Source organism: Anopheles ziemanni, chromosome 2 (genome assembly GCF_943734765.1).
Source record: "Anopheles ziemanni chromosome 2, idAnoZiCoDA_A2_x.2, whole genome shotgun sequence".
NCBI classification, from domain to species: domain Eukaryota; kingdom Metazoa; phylum Arthropoda; class Insecta; order Diptera; family Culicidae; genus Anopheles; species Anopheles ziemanni.
In genome coordinates, this window is record NC_080705.1 from 74,593,895 (window position 1) to 74,615,163 (window position 21,269).

Genomic DNA, 21,269 nt, shown 5'->3' on the forward strand with positions numbered 1-21,269 from the left:
TAAACTGACAACGCCGTTCAATTGCAACTCGCACTGATTTAGCTGGAAAATAGACCTGAAATGCTGTTGATGCTAGCAGAAGTGTCCGAACGATAGGTACCTGCAAATGCGCTTTATCTGTCGGAACCTCCGGCGAAATTCTCTTCGCCCGAAAGATGATTCCGGTCGCAACTGTCAAAAGTGACTCCAACCTGGAAGTAACGTCAGTTTTGACAGCACAAAAACACAGGCCGGTTTGTTTTTGTCGGAACGGATTTTGCTTTGGAAAGCTGGTAAAAATCCCCAGAAATCTCCTTGAAGGATAATGGCGCTTGCTCCTGCCAGTGGTACGGGACGGTTTTGGGCTCGTTCCGCTAAAATAATCAGATTTGTACGTCAAGGATGCACAAACCGACCATTTTTCCACATCGTGGTCACGGAGGTAAGACTGGAATTTCTGGTTCCTTTGCCTTCCCTAAGTGACTAGCTCTTCTCTTGCAGCGCCGGAAGGATCAGTACCAACCAGTCATTGAGCAAGTGGGAACATACGATCCAATCCCGAACGAACACAATGAGCAGCTAGTTTCCTTCAACTATGAACGCATCCGCCATTGGATTGGCAGTGGGGCGCACGTATCGAAACCAGTTGCGGAACTGTTAGGTAACACGCGTCCGGAAGACATTTTCTGACATACATTTTAAACCAATTATTTGTTTAATAGGAATCGCCGGGTTGCTTCCGATTCATCCGCGAACGTATATGACCGCATGGCGAAACAGGCAAAAGGCTGAAAAATTAGCCCAAATCGAAGCAGTAAAAACAAATGAAAACGCAGAACAGGCATCTAATTAATATATTGAACACATTTCGTGTCTCGTCGGAGAACATTACTAGAATAAAGCATTTAGTTCATACATAAGCAGCCCACGCAGGAGTTTTTTTCTCATTTCCGGCATATCGCCGGTGGCATGGGTTCGAATCCTGACCGAGATCGGAACCTCTCCTGTACGAAAAGACTGACTATCCAATAAAACAAAGGGAAAAAGTCAATTAAGCCCTTAACGGGCAGGCATCACCAAAGATGGTCGTTATGCCAAGAAGAATCTCTGGTAAGAATTTGTCGATAGAATTGGTTTGCGTGAATATACTAATGACCTCGTCATGTTATCGACTTCAAATCGTAGTGTTTAAAAGAACATTGAAGAAGCTTAGTGATACCATGCGGCAGGCGATCAATGATTTGTGAATATTTTACATAATAAGTTTTAAAAAAAACTTTGGTTATTTTTAATACAAATTATTTGCCAGCCAATAACGATGCAGGATTGCTGCATTTCACAAGAGGAAAAATTCCGCGCACTGAACTACAGAAAAACAATTGAAGGATTCTGATTCTGGTTCTATCTTCCGAAAAATTGTTTAACATATGATTTTTGAACGTTCGTTAATTACGTAACGCAAAAATTAGAAGTTTAAAACCCCTTGCCCTTCTTTGACTTGGCTGAATATTCCAAGTAAGCAAACGTGATAACTACCGACTAAAATGATGCGTCAAGGAAAAAATGTGTGAACTCCGGAACCCAATTCCCGGTGATACTCTCAACCAAGGTGGGCAAATCGATGTAAAAGAAAGGAGAATAACATTGGTGTCAGCGTCGCTTAGCAGGATCATTCAATCGTAATCTTCCTGTCCAATCGTGTCCAATGGCGTAGCTAGTTCGACCTGCTATCCGTGGAGGTAGATCAACTTCCTTTTTTACGCATAGTTTTGTGTAACGTTGAGATCCGCTAAATATCCTTCATTTTCAAATCCTTTTTTGATGTGATAATTCAACATTTGTTTAGAAAAAAGAACCAGTTTCGGATTCAAAGCACAGGCTAGACCAGAGAAACTCTAACAACCAACAATACACCTTTACCTGCCAGCATATAATAAAGACTCAAGTTACCCACTTACGTTCAACATGAAGAGAACTAATCTTCCTAAGACGAAATATTGCAGATATAATCGGTTTAGAGAATACATATATTAATGAAGATGGCTTCAAATCTAGCAAGAATTGTTACAAAAGGTTTACTTCAACTCTTGGAACATAGAATCCTTGCCACGTTTTCAACTATTGACTAACATAAGCCTGTAAATGTTCCCATTGCGCATAAAGAAAATGGCAAAAAGCGATGGTTTACATAATTTACCGTTCCCCTCTTTTTTGTATGGTTCTCATATGTCGAACGAAATAAAAAATCAAAGAACAAGCTAATGGTTGGTGACGCTGGCGTCTATCGCACTTCCATGTTTCACTCTTCCTTTAATCCGGCCTTAAATTAACTAGAAGATCGTCCAAATTCGCAGAAGCCGAGCGTCCTTCGGCGACGGGGCCAGAGGTCGAGAGGGTCCTATTAATCTAGCTGTGTGGCTCAGTGTGTGTTTGTGTGATTGTGTGTAGCGTGTGTGGAAGGAATTCCATCCTGCTTAGGTGGATTTCACTTTCGAGATCATTTCGCCAGCCGTCTGCTTCAGCTTGTCCGTGGTCTCGCTGATGAAGTTGTCGGCAACTGCAATTGGATATCAAAGGGGAAAATGAGTGGAATTTCTATATGCCGTATACTATTTGGTTCGGTAAGTCTGGTCAATAAAACGGTGACTGACCTCAAAAGAAAACAAAGCTAATTTAAATTAAGTCAAAATGTAGATACCATATCTCTATTAGAATTAGAGATATGGCTTTCTCTAAAGAATGATATTCTATGAAGGATAAAGATTGTGTAAGGTCCGACCATTATAACCAATGCGTTGTCTTACCATTTTCGTATTTCTTGAAGTACGGCTGAATAACTTTGTTGTACATGATCGTGGAGCCATTGTTCTCGATCGGTACCATACACCAGATGTGGAAGATGCACTACGGTAGAAAAGGGAAAACGATCGTTAGCGATGGGGGGACGATGTCTTCCGCGCGGTTTGCGGTTCACGAGCAGCTTACCTTCAGCAGCCAGTAGAACGGGATGATCTGAACCAGGAAAAAGGAGAAATGCTCAAACACCGACAGCACACCGAACGTCACCCAGTACGTCAGCCACTTGGTGTCGTCCTCCTTCGTGCGGGTTTCGATGGCTTTCATCGAGATGTAGGCGGGATACGCGACACCGATCACGTTGCAGAGGATCTGCGCTCCATAACCGAAGGCCAGGTACAGAATAACGACGGCTACACCACCTATATTTTTGTTTGTGTAAGGGGATTTAAAGAAAAACATAATTCGTTAATTTCAAACTGATTTAAATTAAGTCAGTCGTTTCAGTCGGTTTTCAGAGTATTTACATTAACATAATAGCGCTATTTTTTCTTCATCATTTCCCCGTTCTTTGATATGTAATTTCAAATTGTTTTTCTTATTGTCTGACTTGAACATATCAGTAATAAATACAAACGATAGATCACCGATGTGTTGATTAATGTAAGTGTGTCCCAGTTTAAACGCGTTAGACTAGACTCGAAACATATAAATTAGAAATACATCAACTTGAGGAATCATATTTTCGCCGACTTTCATTATACAACAGCCCGGGGACAGTCGGAGAAATCGAATGGAAATGAAATGGATACACCGGTGGCCCGGATTGTATGGCCCGTCGTTGATCAAGCGCATCCAACCAAATGAATTTCCCAGAGCTCCCGGGCGTCCGTCACCGCGGGTGCCCGGTCACACGGCCGGATACACACGCACATAGCGCGTCGTTACATCACACCTGCGACCGAAGGGGTCCGGCGTTAAAATTCGCCAACATCAATGCCGATCGAAAATACGCCGCTCCTCCGTTCCCATCGCGAGTGGAGTGAAGGGGGGTAGGGGGTTTGTTTTATGAAATTCGTTGCATTATTTCAGCCGGGTTTCGTTGCATCCCCGTTCGGTCCGAGACGCGCCTTCATCTTCTACTTACTCCTTACCGGATTACTAGTGAAAAGATGCAAGATCAAACAAGTGACTGTGGATATGTATTTGTGTTTGTGTTTGGCTAGCAGTATCGCGTGGCGGCGACGGAAAAAGCCATTTATAAATAGTCCATCCTGGGGACCTACGGCCAGACGGCGGCCTAGGTCAGTCCGTCATGAACGATGGACTTTACGGTTGCGTGTCACCCGGTTTGCCAGGACCGAGGGGGAAAACGGAACGAAAATGATTATGGAGTCTGGGGAAGTGTCTAGATTTTACCTTGTTCTTCCTGCTTACAGCAGCTAGATAAGGAAATATCATTTCCAGGAAAAAAAGGATTTGGTGAGGCCTAATATCGGTGGAATGTCTTTACCTAGTGCATAGTAGCCCGAGTTATCTTTCTGCTCCGCATCCTCGGTGCCGGCTTTTCCTCCTTTCTTGGCTGGCATTTTCACTTTCTAGGCGTTAAGAAAACTTTTTGTAAGAAAACGTGTTTGCACTCCCGTGGGTCTATTCAACTTAAAACTCACTGTTCAAACTTTCAACTTTCGCACACGATGTGTCTTATGTTCTAAGGAATGATCACAGTTTTCGCAACTCCTCGGTTTGCAGAGTTGCAGAGCGCACAAACAAACACTACCACCTGCCCACAAGCCCAGCGATCGGTCTTGGAGAGAGGCTCTTCGCGGCAGCTTTCTGCAAATGGCCCGGTCGAACAGGAAAGAAGAATGAAAAATCGCGATTTTGAACCCCAACGATCTTCGACGTTACACGCGCGACCTAACTCACACCATGCCTCCTCTGATTAGTTGTAAGTACTTTTTACATCTCTTTCACTCGAGCTCTTTCTTAAATACGTACCCCCTTGTTGGTACGCGCCCGCCCGAACTAACATTAATGAGTTTTCGTGATATCGGTGGTGGCGATCCACCCTGCCGCCCCGAAAACCCTCGTGAATCACGGTTGCCTGCAGTGGCCTCCCATGAGAGGCTGAATAATTCGCAGAAAAACCATTAGGTCCTAGATCTCCGACCTGTCCGACCACCACCACGCAACACGACCACCAGTCTCGAGAGCGACGAAATTTGTCGACTATATGCGTCAAACGGGCGGCAGATATTTGAGATTTTTTTTTTGTAATGCATGTTCTCTTCATTCTGATAATTAAAATCAGTGCCGCACGAATAATGGGCGCATTTTTCACGTTCGCTCACAGGACACACGATGTTATCCCCGCGATCATCATCAGTCGACAACGTAACTTCAACAGCTGTTCCCGTGCCAACGGTAGGCCTTACATGCCGACAATGGTACAGGGAATTTATGTGGAGGACACGAGCGGAATTCCCATTCTAATAATACGGTGACCTATGGACATAAAGACACCAGTGTCTTTGAGTTTGCGCTTGGCTATGGTAGGAAGTGGATTTTTTTCAAATATATTTCTTTCCCAACGATGAGTGATGAAACATTTTCGCATTGCAGCACAACGCGGATAATGGATAAGTAGAAATGGCGATCTCAAACGTACCACCTCTGTGTGTCGAGGCTGGTCTAAATAAAGCGTTAAAAAAGAAAATAATAACGTTTGAAGCTTGCTCGGTCCAACGATATCAATTAGCAGTTGCTTGTTCCTTGTATCAACTGTATGCAATCTTTGTACGTTCCACAAAGTGTTTCAAGATGTAACAAAGAACGGGAAAGCTTGTGAGTTGCTTAAACATTCCATATAAGCGTGAAATTAACTAAATTCATGTAACGCATTTAAACACACCAATCAATTTCTTCCAAGCGCAGCTAACGGAAAGCATCCACAACACTTTCACTGCTCTAATGTGGACGAAGGAGCGATGCATCCGAAACGGAAGAAAGTTTTTAACCAAACATTTTCGATATTGAAAACATTATACGCATAAGATAGATTTTCATCCAACCTAAAACAGTAAGAGATATTAGATATCGCCGGATAAATGTTGCGTAAAATAACGTTCATTATGAAAACCCGCGGTTGGATTAGCGATGATGGATGGACGGTAGATTGGAATTGGGCTTGTGCAGTTGTTTCGATCGGATTATTAGCTCATGAATTCGTCCACGTCCCGTTAAACCTACCGACCTGATGGCGTGAAGCTCCGTGGTCGCGAAAAGAGCTATTATTATTATTGCATATTTTGCACACAAATGCTTCGACCCATTTTTATAGTGACGTTATAAAAAAACAAACCCCGTCTCTTTGGTGGCGCGTTGTGGAAACCGACCGAATTTCAATCAAATGCTCTAGAAGGAACAAGTGCTGTTGCATGATCAACATCAACTTTTTTGCGTTCCTCTGCACTTGGCGAGGATGCGTTGCGTTTGAGATGCCGCTCGATTGCCATTGTGGTGCTACTGTTGCCGTTCTGCCTGCCATACTTCTTCTCGAACAGTTGACGGGGCCGAGTTTTTCGGGATAAATAATTGGTGCTCAAACTGGTGAAGTACTAAAAATAGTCCAAATCATAAATCACTGCAGCGGTAACGCCCAACCACTTTTTTTTGTTCTTTACCGCCCATGGGTAAAATCTGGCAAAAAAGAATTAGCCGTCCGAAATACCCTTGGTTGAGGGTTCCCTTTCGATCGAATGCACTCTGTTGTACGACCACCAGTGCAGACCCAATGGACACACATCTCTGCTTGCAGGGTTTGTGTTGCATGAATATTCAGAAGAGCCCTATCAAATGTACTTGAACTTGAAATTAGACAAACTTTGTTTCAAGAAGCCGCAGGGGCAATAGCGCCAGCAGCTGTTCTTGCATTATCATGCTACTTTGACACCAGCGTATCAGCAGCGAGTTGATTGGAATTACGAGAGCGCTATAGGAATAATTGTTTATTGAATTGGTGATCCTAATTAAATTTTGATAACATAAAATGAGACAAACAAAAAACATCGGTGATTTATTTCAAAGAAATGTTAATGTTATCTTGAAGGAGAAAGTGGACCATTATACACCCCCTAAGAAAGATAAGACAAGAGTAGGTATGTAAGCAAAACAACCTCTCGTTGACAAATTGCTTTCCTTCTCTATCAATCAGGCACATCAGGAATTTTTAACTAATGGTTATATGAGTTAAAACTGTTTTAGTATACTAAACCATTTTTGCTGAATCTGCAAACAACTGTTTTTGAATATATTTTAATTCATAGTTTGAAGATACCCTTTTCTTTTAAATGGCCCTACAATAAACACCCCAGGTTCGGTGCCTTTTAAAAGGTGGCCCACTTTACCCGCTCTATCGAGCACCACACAACGGAAGGGTAATGCATTGCGTCAAAGACTGGCAGGCAGTCGGCAGGCACTCGAGCGATAAGGAGCGAAGGAAGAAAATCAGTCAGGAGTGGCACACCACCTTCACCTTCGCAGACATTTCACTTTTCATGCTTAAGCCACACACAGGGGAGAGTGAAAAATTTGTACCGCTTTTCCAATATGTTATAACTTTAAACACCCTGTAGTATCAAGCTCTCGACCGACCACCCATAGATTGTTGGTAGGTAAGTTTCCCTTTCGAATGGAAGGCTGAGAAATGGAATGGAAAGAGGTTTCGAAAACGTGAAGATGCATGTGGAGCACAGAGAATCCGGCCGGTGGCTAAAGGTCTACTGGACCGTAAGGAGTTGAAGGAGCGCGATCGTGGTTTTGTTTAATGGTCACAGGCGTTTCCAATGCGTGACACACTTTTCTTTTCAATTTAAGATTTTTTTTTAAACAAGATTGTCTGCGTTTGTGCAACGAGTTTCGGTGGTTCCCCTTATTATATATTTCCCACATCGAAAACATCTTTGAGGATAACGAGTCACACATGAAACTTCTTGGAAACACTTAAGACCAATCGATACGCGAATACGCCTCTTCTGCTGTACGATAACGATAAGAAAAATAAATTCACGACAAGGGAATATGAAACACACTTTGGAAAGGGCACGAAACTCGCGACTAAACCGATCTGCGGAGCTTTCCAGGAGCACCGAAACCGTCTGTTGTACTTCCGAAACAGCCACACGAAGGCTGGAATGGTTGCCGATGGACTACTGAAGAGTGGTAGGCCGCGGTCAGCATAAACCGTCCGAAACAGTCTGCTCCGAACGCGACAACGAAACTAGAACCGTTCGAATCGCCGGAGCCCCTAGCCAACACGCACACGACGTGGTTCTGACGTTCCGATCTTTGTGTGGCTGAATCACAGTGCGTTCGCCTCCGGGTACGAAGGGCCGCGCGGGATATTGGTGCCTGTACGATCGCGGGTAGGTCGTGGTCGTGGCAATTACCTTCGATGCTCTGTGCCATGGACAAAGCCCCGGTCGGTATCAGACGGCAACGGGTCGAAGAACGCGAGGTACGCCACTCGACGTGTCGTCGAAGAGCTTCACATTTACACACGCAAAAGCTGAACACGTTTCAACGATCTCGCTGGATGGGCGCCCCAATCGCAAGGGTGTGGAGCACTGGGATCGAGGGACACATAGAGCAACATGTTCCTACGAGGTAGAGTATTGATCCGTCCGGTTTACCCGGTATGTTGGACCCTACCTGTTGCCAAAAGTAAACCATGAAAAACAATGGACTATTTTAAGACACCTCAGTTCGTAAAAATGATAATAAGTTTTCATGTAGTTTTTGATGGTAACATTTTGGATGGTAATTATTTTTCTATTGCAGCAAAGTTTGAAGGATTTCGACCGCGAGAAGCTTGCCTTAAGCCATTCTTCGGAAACAAGGCGTTTCGATTAAAATCGGTACGGCAACTGATATTGCTTCCACGATTCCATGATCGATTGATCGATTGAAACTTTTCATGCCAATCAATATTAGCAATTATTTTATAGTTTTTTCATTCAAGCAATTACAATTGAAGGGGTGCCCCACCTAAAGGTGCCTTAGGTCTAATAATGAACATTGAGTGTGGCAAGCAAGTTCCACAAGAGTGTTCAATTTAAATGCGTAATGTTGTTGCAAATCGTGTTGATTTGAAAACGTCCCGTCGTAAAAGGATGAATGGATTACACAAAAATATCGTCTTGTATAAAACATATTATGATGAACAATTTTAAGGTATAAAAATAAAGTCGAATAAAAGTGAAGGTAGAGAACACCCTTAGCGAGCGTCAACCGCGGATTTTTCGCTGTGTAATGATAACGACCCCGCGCGCGGGACAGCCCCATTAGTGGTGGCCTCGTAGTGGTGAGGCTGCTTGGCAGGAAGTCTCAAGACTCTAACCCATACCAATCTGGTGCACGGTACGGCTTGCAGCAACCAAACGGTGTGGAGCCGTTTCACAGCCTCTTGATCCATTGTTGTCAAGCTAACGTTCGGTAGCGATTACATGCTGCACCTGCAATCATGCTCCTCCTCCTTTCGTTGTTGCTGATGCCTTCCGACGGTGCACGTAATGCTCGCCATCGGGAGTGGATACCCGGTACTTTCGACGTGAAGCAAAAGAACGATTGTCTGCTATACCCGACGGAACGCATGCATGAACCTGTCACACACAAGATAGAGAGAGAACGTCATGGAGGAAACAAGGGTGGGGTAGGAGGGAGGGTATGCCGGAACGAAAGAAAAACCTAAGTCGTGGCCAGGTAGACAAGAAGATACGACGCCTATCGTCCGTCTGTATGGCGTCTACCTCGAAGATGTCGTCAATCGATTTTGGCAAACCATGTGTTTCCACCTTCAATCGTCGTCATCGGCCACGTACTACAACGTGCTGATACCTGTACCTGTACCACAACGTTATCAATGCATGTGTACGGCGATTCGTAACACGTCACACTATATAAAGCATTAAAAAAAACGAACCACGCTGTTTACAAGCATGTACACGCGTGTTGTAGGCGCCACAAGTGGTGCTCCAGTGAGACGATATGATGCAAAAGGGTTTCGAGATTCATCACAGTACAGTGCACATTGATGAATCAGATGCCTTGTAACCATTCCGTGCTGTTCGCATCAAAAATGGTTAGTGGTATTGCCTGCAAAATGATTATCGAATCGTTTTACTGCCACATGCATCCACGCTCAAGGGCCCCCGGAGTAACCCCAACGGAACGGCGCCCGAGAAGCAGTTTTCCGTGAAGGTCACGGCCATGGGACTGAGCAGTGGCTGCCCCATAGGGGTGCAATTAATTAATCTAGTTTGAGCTGACGCCAAAACCGCATCACAAGTCGGTTATGACGACGGTTAGCAAGCCATTCGCAGTATAATTAAAACAAAATAATTAAAGGGAGTAAAAAGGGAGCAGTTATGAGCATCATTATATTGTTCCATCAGAGAACATCAATACAGGCGAGTAGAACAAGCAGTCTCACACTTGGACGTTTGGATTATTGACTAAAAATGCATCCGGATGCATTGTACACCCAACATTAAAAGGGGTGGAAAACGAATCAGCCGATCGATTGCTGTTCTAATCACTTCAAAAGGAAGCCAGGACGTTATTTCCCGCCTTAGACAGAAAGACGCCAAAGATTTTGAAATAGAAAAAAAAGGTTAGAGCACGCGACACTGTCTGGAAAAATATTATACAATTGGACGGAGCATACAGAACACGTGGTTTCAGGTGCAGCAAAACGCGGTAGCTATGATAGCCTTTGGGCATTCGAATAAAAAAGGCAAACAGAACGGAATAGTCAGTTGCGGTCATACAGTGTTTGGTTCTGGCGACCTGGGGAGAATACACAATGTGTCTGATTCGTTACATAAGTGGAGAGTCACTGCAAACGATTGGCGGTCCCCTCCCTTGTTTCCCGCCACGGTTGCGTCCCGTGGGCGGTTGATGTGTGTTTTATTCATCGATTTGATCGAATACGCAAAAACAACCTTACGAAGACTCTTACAACGACAGTAAAGTAATGATACACTTAAGATATGAAATAGAAAGATGTCTTAAAAATGTGTGCTTTATGTACTCCACAAAAAGAAGCAAAGGGCACGAAATACTTCAGTTAATTAATCAAGATCGATAACGAATTCTTTTGTGAAAGACCTTTCATCGATTGAGTACACCTCATGCTACGCTGTTATTTGACATCCTGTCCAACGTGTGCCGCATCGTTTTTTGTTTCTTTTTCAAGTAAAATATTGAGAAGATCGACGAAACGCGAAAACTCCCTCAGAATACCGAGCTATTGTGACGCGCGGATCCCAAGAGGATCTAAAAATATATCCAACGGTCCTTCTTCCTTGCGCAACATACGTTCTCATTCCTACCACTCGTGATTGATTTCAGTGATAGTGAGGGAAGAAAAAATCGACCAACCTGGTGCGAAAGAATACCCAGCACGCGCAACGGTAAGCGCAACGTCACATCGAAATGAACATCCCCCGAACAAGTGCGAGGCGAAATGGGATTACATGGAAGAGGCCGCCGGCTGAAATGTCGGAGAAGCTCGAGAGGTGTTCACAGTGGATTGTCTTTAATCATTTCAAGATGATACCGAAGACGGCAAAATGAGTGGGGACGTCCGGGAGAGCATGCTACGACGACCGTGACCATGGCGAACGTAGCAACAAACCTGTCCCAAAGACAGACGTTCGACTGTTTGTTCAGATACATCCAAGGGATGAAAAAAAATACGTATGCAAGGAAATAGAAGAATGATTCAAGCACATGGTAGTCTTCGAACATGACAAGAAAAAGTCCAAATGCTACGATGACGAAAGCGGACGAAACAGAGGCTGAGTAAGGCTGAGTAGCTTCCTCCTAGAAGGAAAGAACAACTTGATAAGAATATTTGAGTGTACCTCTGATTAGAAATCCTGTTCGAACTGGTTTGTTTATTGCACTGTGACTAACAACCCCCGTGGTTCGCATGTTCTAGACCTCAGCAGCTAAGCTTACCCTTATCGGGCGCTGCAAGAATGATTAGATAATGCACTAAATTGCACCAGACGTTTCCTTCAGTCTCTGATACATAGTATCAGGGGGTGCTTCGCAAAAAGCTCTACCGTTTATAAAGTTTTCATCATTTCACAAGGCCAAGGTCAGAGTAAAGCAACGCCTACTTTAAACGCCTATAAAACACACTTTTAATTTAAACAAATTCGATTAGATTTAAAATGGATATACTAATCTGGAGAACGTTACAACTTTGGATTTAAAATTAAAATTTAACAAAACATACCGGACCATATGGAAGGGTAACTCCCTTTTTATTTTACTTTCAGCCCAAAATCATAAGTGGGAGCGTACTTTTACTTCAAGTGGATCACCGCTTTCTAGCTTAATATTGATCAAGGACAAGTGGGGTTCCTTTCCAATGGAGTCCGTCCACTTGATGTAACTGGTTCTGTGGTTTAAATGGTGTATGACGCGTAAATTGTAACTCCCAGAATTCGCCTCTTTCTATATGAACATTTTAAAGCATTTACTTTTGAAAATAGATGAAGTATTGTAACACATAACGTTGGTGAGCCAAGTACACCAGTAACAGTTCTACTACATCCGGGTATATTTGAGTGGTTTTAAGGTTTAAGGTTAGCAGTTTACAAAATGCGTTGCTAATATTGTATGAAAAGCTCGTTTGTATCCGCCTATTCGTCAGCTCCCGATGAGAACGGGAAGGTGACGACCGCAGTAGGTGTGCGTGTAAGTGGCCATTTCCATCCGCTGTATTGTATAACAAGCCCACCGATGCATGCGACGGAGATGTGCGCGGTGCAGGCAGTGTATCATGATGGTGATTATTAAATGAAGTAGGGACGGTGCAGCACACAAATATTCGAGACACGAATGTTCACACCTTAGATGGTGCAAAAACGGGTGCTCTGTAAAGTCCATGCACGGCATTTGCCATTGCGAGGGCCTATACAAGGTCAATGTAGCAGTTCGTTAAGGCAGGAGATAAAACACTGCTTTTTTTACTGCCACCCAACGATAAAACGGTGGTCGACGAATAGCTACGAGACCGGTGGCAAGCAAGTAGCAAGTCCCGGAAAATGCCATCGAAAAACACCCTTGTTTTCCGGCTAACCGGCAGGCAGTTTGCCGGCTCGCGTCCTAAAAATATCCACCATCAATCGGCGGCAAGCAACCTACCCCTTTCCTGTGCATATTTCGGGCGCACCGTACACTTTCGGCGGTGCTGGGCCGGCCTGAATGTCTCCGGTCGATTTCGATAGCAGGTACTACCCCACCCGATTCTGCATGGGACCCGCTGATTGCCAGATTCTTACTTACCCAGAAATATGTACAGCCGCGGCACGTTCGTTTTCTCCTCGGCCAGCTTGAAAAACTGTGTCCACGGTTTGGAGTCGTCCTTCAGCGACGCTTCGAGCGATCCTCGGATTTCTTCAATTTTGGCTGCCATGGTGCTGAGTTTTTATGCGTTCCGCTTCGTCTGATTTTCAACCAGATGATGTAATGTCATTTATCCGCAGGCACCATTTGTTGCACCGTCGCCATCGCAACGTAACGACCGAAAGTGGGAGGGTTGCAGATAAATTAAATTGGAGAAAAAAACATCATTAATACGGCATCCACAGGTGTAGAAGGTGGGGCAGAAAGGACATAGATATCCGGCGAGAAAAACTTATGTCAAAATGGTTTATAATTCACTAATCAACTCAAAACAAGTGCCGCGGAAAATGAAGCCGGTTTTTTTGTCATTTTACAAGATCGATAAAGAACATGTGCATTAGCGAAGTCATACAAAATGAAACCGAAATACACTAAACAGTTAACGAAAGAAGAGGTGGAAAGGTAAAGGCTTGCAGGAGCGACACCACCGGAACAAGCCACAAAAAAGAGGGAAAAGGCTGTAAGCTGACGCACCACACACAGTTACACAAAAAGGATACGGCGAAAGGAATGACTAAATTTAGAAAAACGGGAGCGTCCCCGCGGGCTAATTTCCCGAAGCGAAGGAGTTACTTTCTTGTTTTGTAGCCCACTAGGGCTCGTATACGCACTTGAAGATGTTCCCCCCGGGCTAGCTGAGGATTTTGCAGTAATTGAATAAATTGCACTGCGAATTTAACTCCTGACACTAACGCGGAATAATCGCGGGATGCAACCGGTCTCCTTGACGCTATGACTCGCACTGAAACAGTTGTCAAGTTGAATGTTGACAGCATCTACCGCGAACAAGGTTGGTTTCACGATTACTAAAAAGCCAAAATCTGCCAAATTGTTAATAACTATGGATTCTTTCAACCGATTTTCACGATTGACCCCTTAAATGAAAGATCTTTTCAAGGCGCGCAACTTTGTTGATGATAGATTTTACCATAGTTTCTTGTTTTTGATAAAAATCACAGGTGAGAATGTGTTCGCCTGAGAGGGCGAAAAGGTAAAGCAACCTTGATTTCCAATTTAAGGTACAAATACCAATTCTCGCATTACTTTTTAGTTCCTTGACCGATTTGCTTGAATGACCCCTTAAATGAAATGTATTTTCAAGACAAGTAACTTTGTCTCAAGTAACATTTTACATTTTGACCATCTTTTCTAGTTTTTCTACCAGCTCTCGACGAGAGAAGAGAGGACAATTTCCTCTCCGCGAGAACGAACCGGGTCACGAATCCATTTGCATTCTGCGCACCAACACATGCACATCCGTGTACAGACAAGTTGCTTTCCCGGTTCGGTTTACCGGTTCAGACGCTGAAGGTCATTGCGCCGAGCGCTCCAAGGTCACGTCCGGGAAAGAGCATGTTTCGCCCGGATTTTGGGAGAGAATTCGCCTTTTCGCGCCAAAAACGAGCGGTGAAAAGAGTGGGCTAGTGATGGGTCATTCCAAACTGAACTGTGAATAAAACAGCTCTCATGGGGTCATGAATGTCTCAAATATGTAAGACATATTGTAATATCCTTCAATATGGTCGCACAGTACCAGTTTCCTTACCTGTCGCTGCAATTTAGCTTAACATACATTACATAAGCCATCATAGGTATGGCCCGTGGTGGTTTTTGTAAAATTGTTATCATAGCAGCAAACATGTTCATTCCACGATAAAGCTTCCGCCAGGGAAGTGCGAAAAAAACATCAAAAGGACTTGCTTCACTGTTTCAGTAACTCACGACTGATTCAATTTGAATGACAACGCTGTCATATTTGTTCTTGAAACAAAATAAATGCCACTCTTCTCGGAATAGACTCGGGTAAATCAGTTATTCTCAAAAAGGGCTAGTGTGTTCGTGTTGTTTGAATATAATTTGAAGAATAATGTAAAAAATGCTGATATCCGTACTCATTCAATGAATTAACCAAATAATATTGACAAGTTAGATTTGCATGTGACGGATTGGGATTCGGACTCGGAGATCCGGATCTCGAAATGGATTTGAATCGAAAGATTGGATCCCAACCGGTAATCGATTTTCCCAACACTAGACGGCACATTTTTGCGCCGCATAAGGTTACTATATACTAGATGTGATAGTCGGATAAGTGTAAAGTAACCTTAGTCATCATAATGGTGGGATCATTAGTTCCGAACCGTTGGATTAGATTCGGACCAGTTTGATTGTCGGACTTGAAAGAATGTCTAAAATAGCTCTTGTTAATAATTTTGAAGTGTTTTAACAATGACGCCTTCCATGGCAAGTATTGCTGATATAATTATCTTCATCCATGTAAACTAGTTTTTGAGAAAATGCATGTGAAATCGTCTCAAACCGTCACCACATTTGAATTGCTGTAAACTTGGCCTTCTTATACTGCTATAATTACTGAAGGTTTATGGTACTTCCTGCTGTCATATTTTTTAGAAAATATAAACAACACATTCGATCCAAAACCAACTGCTTGTTGTGTACATTTATTTTGCAGCATTGCAAAGAGGGTTCACAAAATGAGTACACATTCTGCAAACAATTTTCTCGACATAGATGGAAGCGTTTTAGAAGGGGTTAGTACGATTTTCTTTTGATCATATACGTTGCTCAACTGCCACAAGTACAACGACTTTTCTATTCGTAGGGAGGACAAATCCTGAGGATGGCCCTATGCTTTAGTGCGCTAACTAGAACGCCGGTTCGTATTCGAAACATTCGACAAGGACGCAAAAAACCAGGGCTCGCAGCCCAGCATCTAGCAGGAGTGGAATTGCTGCGTGATATTTGCCAGGGCCGTGTGCACAAGGCTGCTCTTGGGTCGACCGAAATTGAATTTTATCCGGGACATATAGGCCACGGTCGCTTTGTCGGACACGTGCAGACAGCAGGGTAGATGGCATGGGAAAAATTTAATCATAGGGAAATCTAGAGTTGGTTCTAATATAGTGTATCATTGCAATTCCAGAAGCGTGGCACTCCTCCTTCAAGCTGCCCTGCCGATCGCGATCTTTAGTTCTGGACCGATCACATTGGACTTACGGGGTGGAACGAATGCAGATATGGCACCCCAAGTGGATTTTCTTACTGAAATCTTTCGGCCCAATATGGAACGGTTTGGTGCTAGCTTCGATTTCGATCTTGTAAGGAGAGGCTATTTTCCAAAGGGAGGAGGACATTGCGTAGTGGAAGTTAAGCCAGTACAAGCGCTGCGACCCATTAATCTGACCGAATGTGGAACGATAAATAGATTTTTCGGATGGAGTTTTGTTGCCGGGGTCCTTCCTGTGAAGGTAAACTCCTTGAAAATCTCTAACCTTACCTCGATATGGCTCATACTATTCAATATCTCCCTAGATTGCCCACGAAATGGCAAGTGGTGCAAAATCGATCCTATCTAAACTCAGTTCGAGTAGGGTTGAAGTAGAAGTTTACAAAGAGAGCATGGAAATGGCACCGGAAGGGAATTGCTCCGGAATAATGTATGTATGACGAAATGCTGCAAAAGACAGAACTAAGAACCTCCGTTTCTCTTTCAGCCTTGGCTGTGAAACCACTACCGGAGCCGTCCTAGGTGGTTCAGCACTTGGTGAAGCAAGAAAAAAGAGCAGCCAGAGCGGCGAAGAAGCTGCGCAGGAGATTCGTAGTGCCATCGAAGCGGGCGCTTGCGTGGATCGTCATGTGCAGGATATGATGATAATACTGATGGCCCTGGCCGATGGACGCAGTCGGATCCGCACGGAACCTTTAACGATGCACACAAAAACGGCTATCTACGTGACGGAGTTGATGACGAAGGTGAGTAGCAATCGGTTCTTTGAAACGGAACGATTGCTCGTACAGTTTGATTAATATGGGGATTTTTGTTTGTTTGTAGGCAAAGTTTAACGTGCTTGAGGAGAATGGTCGTAGCGTTTTGATTGAATGTAACGGGATAGGATTACGGAATGTAAACTTACTAAATCATGCCGCATCGTACTGAAGGTTCCTGGAGGAAAAATAAACATTCTAGCTTGTATTAATTCGATCCACATAGAATTTGTATTTTAAATTGAGTAATTTTTAATAGCTATTCATGAGTCCGGTTACGTTTTGAAGACTCACGACAGATTGTCGACGCTTTGTGGTGGTAGGAATTGCAAAAATATGTAGTTTTGTTCAGTATTAAACGATGACTATTTATTTTAAGTTATCTTAAAAGTAAAACATCTGTTTCGAACTAAATGTGTTATTACTCACTCTAGTATCTTTCGAATGCGCTTGTCCACTTTCGTAATTATGAACGTATATACAAACATATTTTATCCATCAGTTTAAAATTTTCCGTGGGTATACCAAACACATGTCCGTTTGAAAAAACGATATGAAACTTACCTCTTAAAGAAAAGTACCTGTTTAAGAGTGCCCGGAAAGTGCCTTGGTACTTTAAAAGATTGATCATCCAAGCATAAAAGCAAAAAAAACTATTACATAAATATGCTTGGAAACGTGTTGAATCGTCATACATGTTCAAAAGATGGCACACGTTTATTGCTTAATGGAGGTAGAAAGTATCATGAATATGATTTCAAGAACTATACCGATTAAGGTGCCGAATCCTGTGGAAGTTCTGTGTTTCTTATTGTTTAAATTCTATAACAAAATGCCTGATAATCGAAACATACAAGAGCTTTTTAAATTAGAATTCCCAGATTTCGGCTTTCTTGGACCGATCAGAGTTTCCTAAAACGAATGCACAAATGAATAATTTTTTACTGTTTACTGCAAAATTGGAGCACCAGTTGGTTTGAATGCTCGTTAGAGAAACGATTCTCAACATGTAAAAACCTTATTGTCACAATGTTTGCAAAAAATCAAATACACCATTAAAATATTCTTAATTACTTTCGCAACCACAACAATCCAACAGTGTTTAATTCAAGAATATCGATCAGCTTTATGGCCGGCAACACAGTTTTTACGATTTTACATATGACTCTCTCGGTTTTTTGTATATTTGAATGAAACGTAAAATGAACGCAATAACTTACAGCGCCGACGTTGTCCAGTCGATCCGGCGTCGAACCTTTCGGGGATCATCGCCCACAACCACCGATGCTACCTCCACCTCCTGCCCCATGTGCCTCCCCAGCAGTTCGTGTGTTTTCTTGCAAGATTCTGTTTTTTTTCGCCTTCTCCCATTTTCGTACAACCCGCCTCAAACGCCGGCATCCACGTTCGTCCAACGCAGCATGACTGTCACTCGGGTTTTGTCTATTTTTCTTTTCACTTTTTTGTTTGCTCCCAACATCCGTCTGCGCGTCCATCTCCGGTCGCACCATTGACCGAAACGACGAGAAAACAACAACCGTGCCATCCCTTCGTCGTCCCCGGGATCCGACGGCCCACACTGGGCATCCCACTTAAGCTGCCCTTAACACGCCACCGTCCGGCCAACCCACCCGGCCCCACCCTCGGCACACCACCGGCAGACCGGTGCAATGAAAGAAGTAATTTTCGCTCGTGGTGGGCGAACCGCGCGCGTGCGTATCGAGCCGTACCGTGGCCACATTGGCCTTCCTTCCCCCCTCCCCCCGGACCCGAACCGTTGCTCTCGGGTGTTACTACGACCACGCGGACGCACCCTTGTGCTCGTTTGTGGGCGTGCGGGTGTGTGTGTGTGTGTGTGCCATAGCCCATTTGAGCTTCATGCGTACGTAGGTGGATCCTCGAAGAAAGAAGCTCACCATCGTCGTCGACGTCGTTTCGTTCGTTCGTTCGTTCGTTCGTTCGAGAGATACTAATAATAAAACATCTGGCATTTCGTTCACGCCAATCAACTCGAACGCTTACTCACTGTTTCTATCCTTCTCTTCCCCTCCCCCTCCCCCTCTCACGCCTCCTCGTTGAGCCATTCCTGGTTTATGCATCCGTTTTGAGAACCACGGAAACCGCCACGGGCCCTCCGGCGTGCCCGCCCACCACCTCGCCCAGAGTGGATCCTATTTCCTGTCGCCCACGAGCCGACGCAGCAACACCAGCGACAGCATTTCCATACCAACCTCCACCCCCCCCACATCACTGCCCCTTTCGCCCATCATCATCGTCATCGGAAGTGGAGGTGTTTTTCTTTCATTCACATTTTCCACTCCCTCGCCCCCCCCACTACACTACGGCTCGCTAACATTCACCGGTAGGATGGTGCGCGCGACCCACACTCGGCCCCGAAAGCCCCCTTCCAACCCGCACTCTCCCCTACTTCCACCAACCTACCGGGTGCCAACCGAAAACGTGGCCACTTTCGGTGATGGCGTGGACGGTTTTGTATCAATGAACTGGTGATATTTTTAGCGTTCGTGAATAAAATTCCTTTTTTACTATAACACCTGCGGGGTGACCGGGGAACGGGGTTGCTGGGATGAGAAAGGGGTTGGGGGGAGGGTGGAAGGGTTCGGTTTTCGGGGATTGTCGCAAGTGGTATCGCTATTGATTGCAACTTCGCAGGGGGGCAGGGTGCAGACAGGCAAGCAAAAAACACATGGTGGCATTAGTTTTTGGGAGGTCGAAATTTTTCACCCTTTGCACAGGTTTGGAATTGTGGTCGGAGTACTGATAAGTGTACAATTAAATACCGATCGAATGAAGAAATGGCAGTGGTACGGAGGGAGTAGATATTAGAAGTAATTCAACCAGAGGAGTTGTTGACCATATGCACTAGCTTATATTCATATTCAACGATATTTTTCTGATGTTTAAATATACCCAACTTCGTACTTCTATCGAAAAATCACTTGTTACAATTCAGTCTACATTTACCCTTTAAATGTTGGGTTTGTTTTTAGATTTCCTAGGATTTGCACTCGAATTAAAATTCATATTTTTTGTCATCGTTTAAAACTAAACGGTGAACTTTTCCAAAACATGTCTCCAGTTTTGAAATATTCATAATTCATCATCTAAAACTCGTACTAGTAGCGACGAATGTTTCCTGCACGAATGGCCAGTTTGGTGAAGGTGAATGCTAATTGGAATTGTTGTTTTAGTTTAGAGAATCGGTTACACAACAATGAAAGCAAAATCTAAAACAATACAAAAAGATGGAAATATTCAGTACTCTCCGGAAAAGTCATAGAAAAGACCATAGAAAACGGAGGTACGGGGTAAAAGGAAGGGGAGCGTAGTCGAGTGGAGGCAAGATGTCGAAGAAACGTGAAGGAAAACATCAGGCCTGTACTGCAGCGTCGATGAAGGGTTTTTCGGTAGCGGATGTTGCTTTTACCATTGAGATATATCGAGGTTTTTCCTTTTTCCTCGCCCGGAGATACACAAACTGTGTTATTTATACATATCGATGCGCGTTGGATGAAAGATGGAATTGGAATTGGGGCCGCAGAAGGGGTGTCGGTAGGGGGTTAGAGGAATGGGGGAGGGGGTACTCGGAAAAGCAGCAGGCAGTTTATTCTGCAACCAGCACAAGTCCAGGGCGTCGCAGATGTCCCCAAGCCCGCGGCAGTGGCAGGTTTTTAAATTAGGAACGGATGAAATCAATTTTTCCAACGCCGCTCCCGAACGCTCCCGTTCGATCGTGGGTCGCTTTTCCGCTCCGTGCTTCGGTGGAAATTAGCGGCAACCGCTTCCTGACGTTTCCGTGGCCAAAAATAGCTGCTGTCAACGGGGTGGTGGTGCAGACTTTACACGGTTTCCGTTGCGTTTCCCTTTTAGGATGTTTGCGAAACCCTCTGAACTGGCACGTCGCTTATGGTGGAATATATCTCCAAGCCGAAAAGGGGTTTAGGTTTAAACATATTAAACAGAACAATCGGTGCTCTAAAAGTAGAATTATTTATTTAATCTTCAGTTATAGCAATTGAAACTGAACAGAACACTCTTTGAAATCATTGAAAAATTTCACACTTTTGATTGTTAAAAGATGCAGGTTATTTTAACATCATTAATTCTTCATGATTCACATCATTCTACGCATTATTCGACGCTTGTCGCGTTTTACTTTTTGGTTTTAAATCATTTCCTAATGCTTTCCTTATTTAATCTTAAAC

The 21,269-nt window shown here is 43.9% G+C and overlaps 3 protein-coding genes across 4 annotated transcripts; 2 read left to right on the top strand and 1 right to left on the bottom strand.

Annotated features, from left to right (window-relative positions):
* Positions 1 to 208: 208 nt before the first annotated feature.
* On the top strand, positions 209 to 900 carry LOC131282217 (small ribosomal subunit protein bS16m). Its single transcript, XM_058311629.1, has 3 exons — positions 209 to 421; positions 481 to 640; positions 702 to 900. Exons 1-3 carry the CDS (start codon positions 305 to 307, stop codon positions 830 to 832), a joined length of 408 nt encoding a protein of 135 aa, XP_058167612.1. The 5' UTR covers positions 209 to 304; the 3' UTR covers positions 833 to 900.
* A 1,085-nt stretch (positions 901 to 1,985) lies between these two features.
* Positions 1,986 to 13,995, bottom strand: LOC131283117 (receptor expression-enhancing protein 5). 2 transcript variants are annotated; one of them, XM_058312690.1, is made up of 5 exons: positions 13,869 to 13,995; positions 13,138 to 13,297; positions 2,965 to 3,197; positions 2,784 to 2,883; positions 1,986 to 2,536 (listed from the first exon to the last, which is right to left on the bottom strand). In XM_058312690.1, the coding sequence occupies exons 2-5, from the start codon at positions 13,265 to 13,267 to the stop codon at positions 2,454 to 2,456; spliced, it is 546 nt and encodes a 181-aa protein (XP_058168673.1). In that variant the 5' UTR covers positions 13,268 to 13,297; positions 13,869 to 13,995; the 3' UTR covers positions 1,986 to 2,453. The 2 variants fall into 2 exon arrangements, with proteins under 2 accessions (XP_058168673.1, XP_058168674.1); XM_058312691.1 differs by lacking the exons at positions 13,138 to 13,297; positions 13,869 to 13,995 and adding exons at positions 4,289 to 4,611; positions 7,869 to 7,998.
* A 1,757-nt stretch (positions 13,996 to 15,752) lies between these two features.
* Positions 15,753 to 17,215, top strand: LOC131281410 (RNA 3'-terminal phosphate cyclase). The gene is made up of 6 exons (XM_058310738.1): positions 15,753 to 15,809; positions 15,881 to 16,125; positions 16,202 to 16,526; positions 16,591 to 16,715; positions 16,773 to 17,031; positions 17,111 to 17,215. The coding sequence occupies exons 1-6, from the start codon at positions 15,753 to 15,755 to the stop codon at positions 17,213 to 17,215; spliced, it is 1,116 nt and encodes a 371-aa protein (XP_058166721.1).
* The last annotated feature ends 4,054 nt before the right edge of the window (positions 17,216 to 21,269 follow it).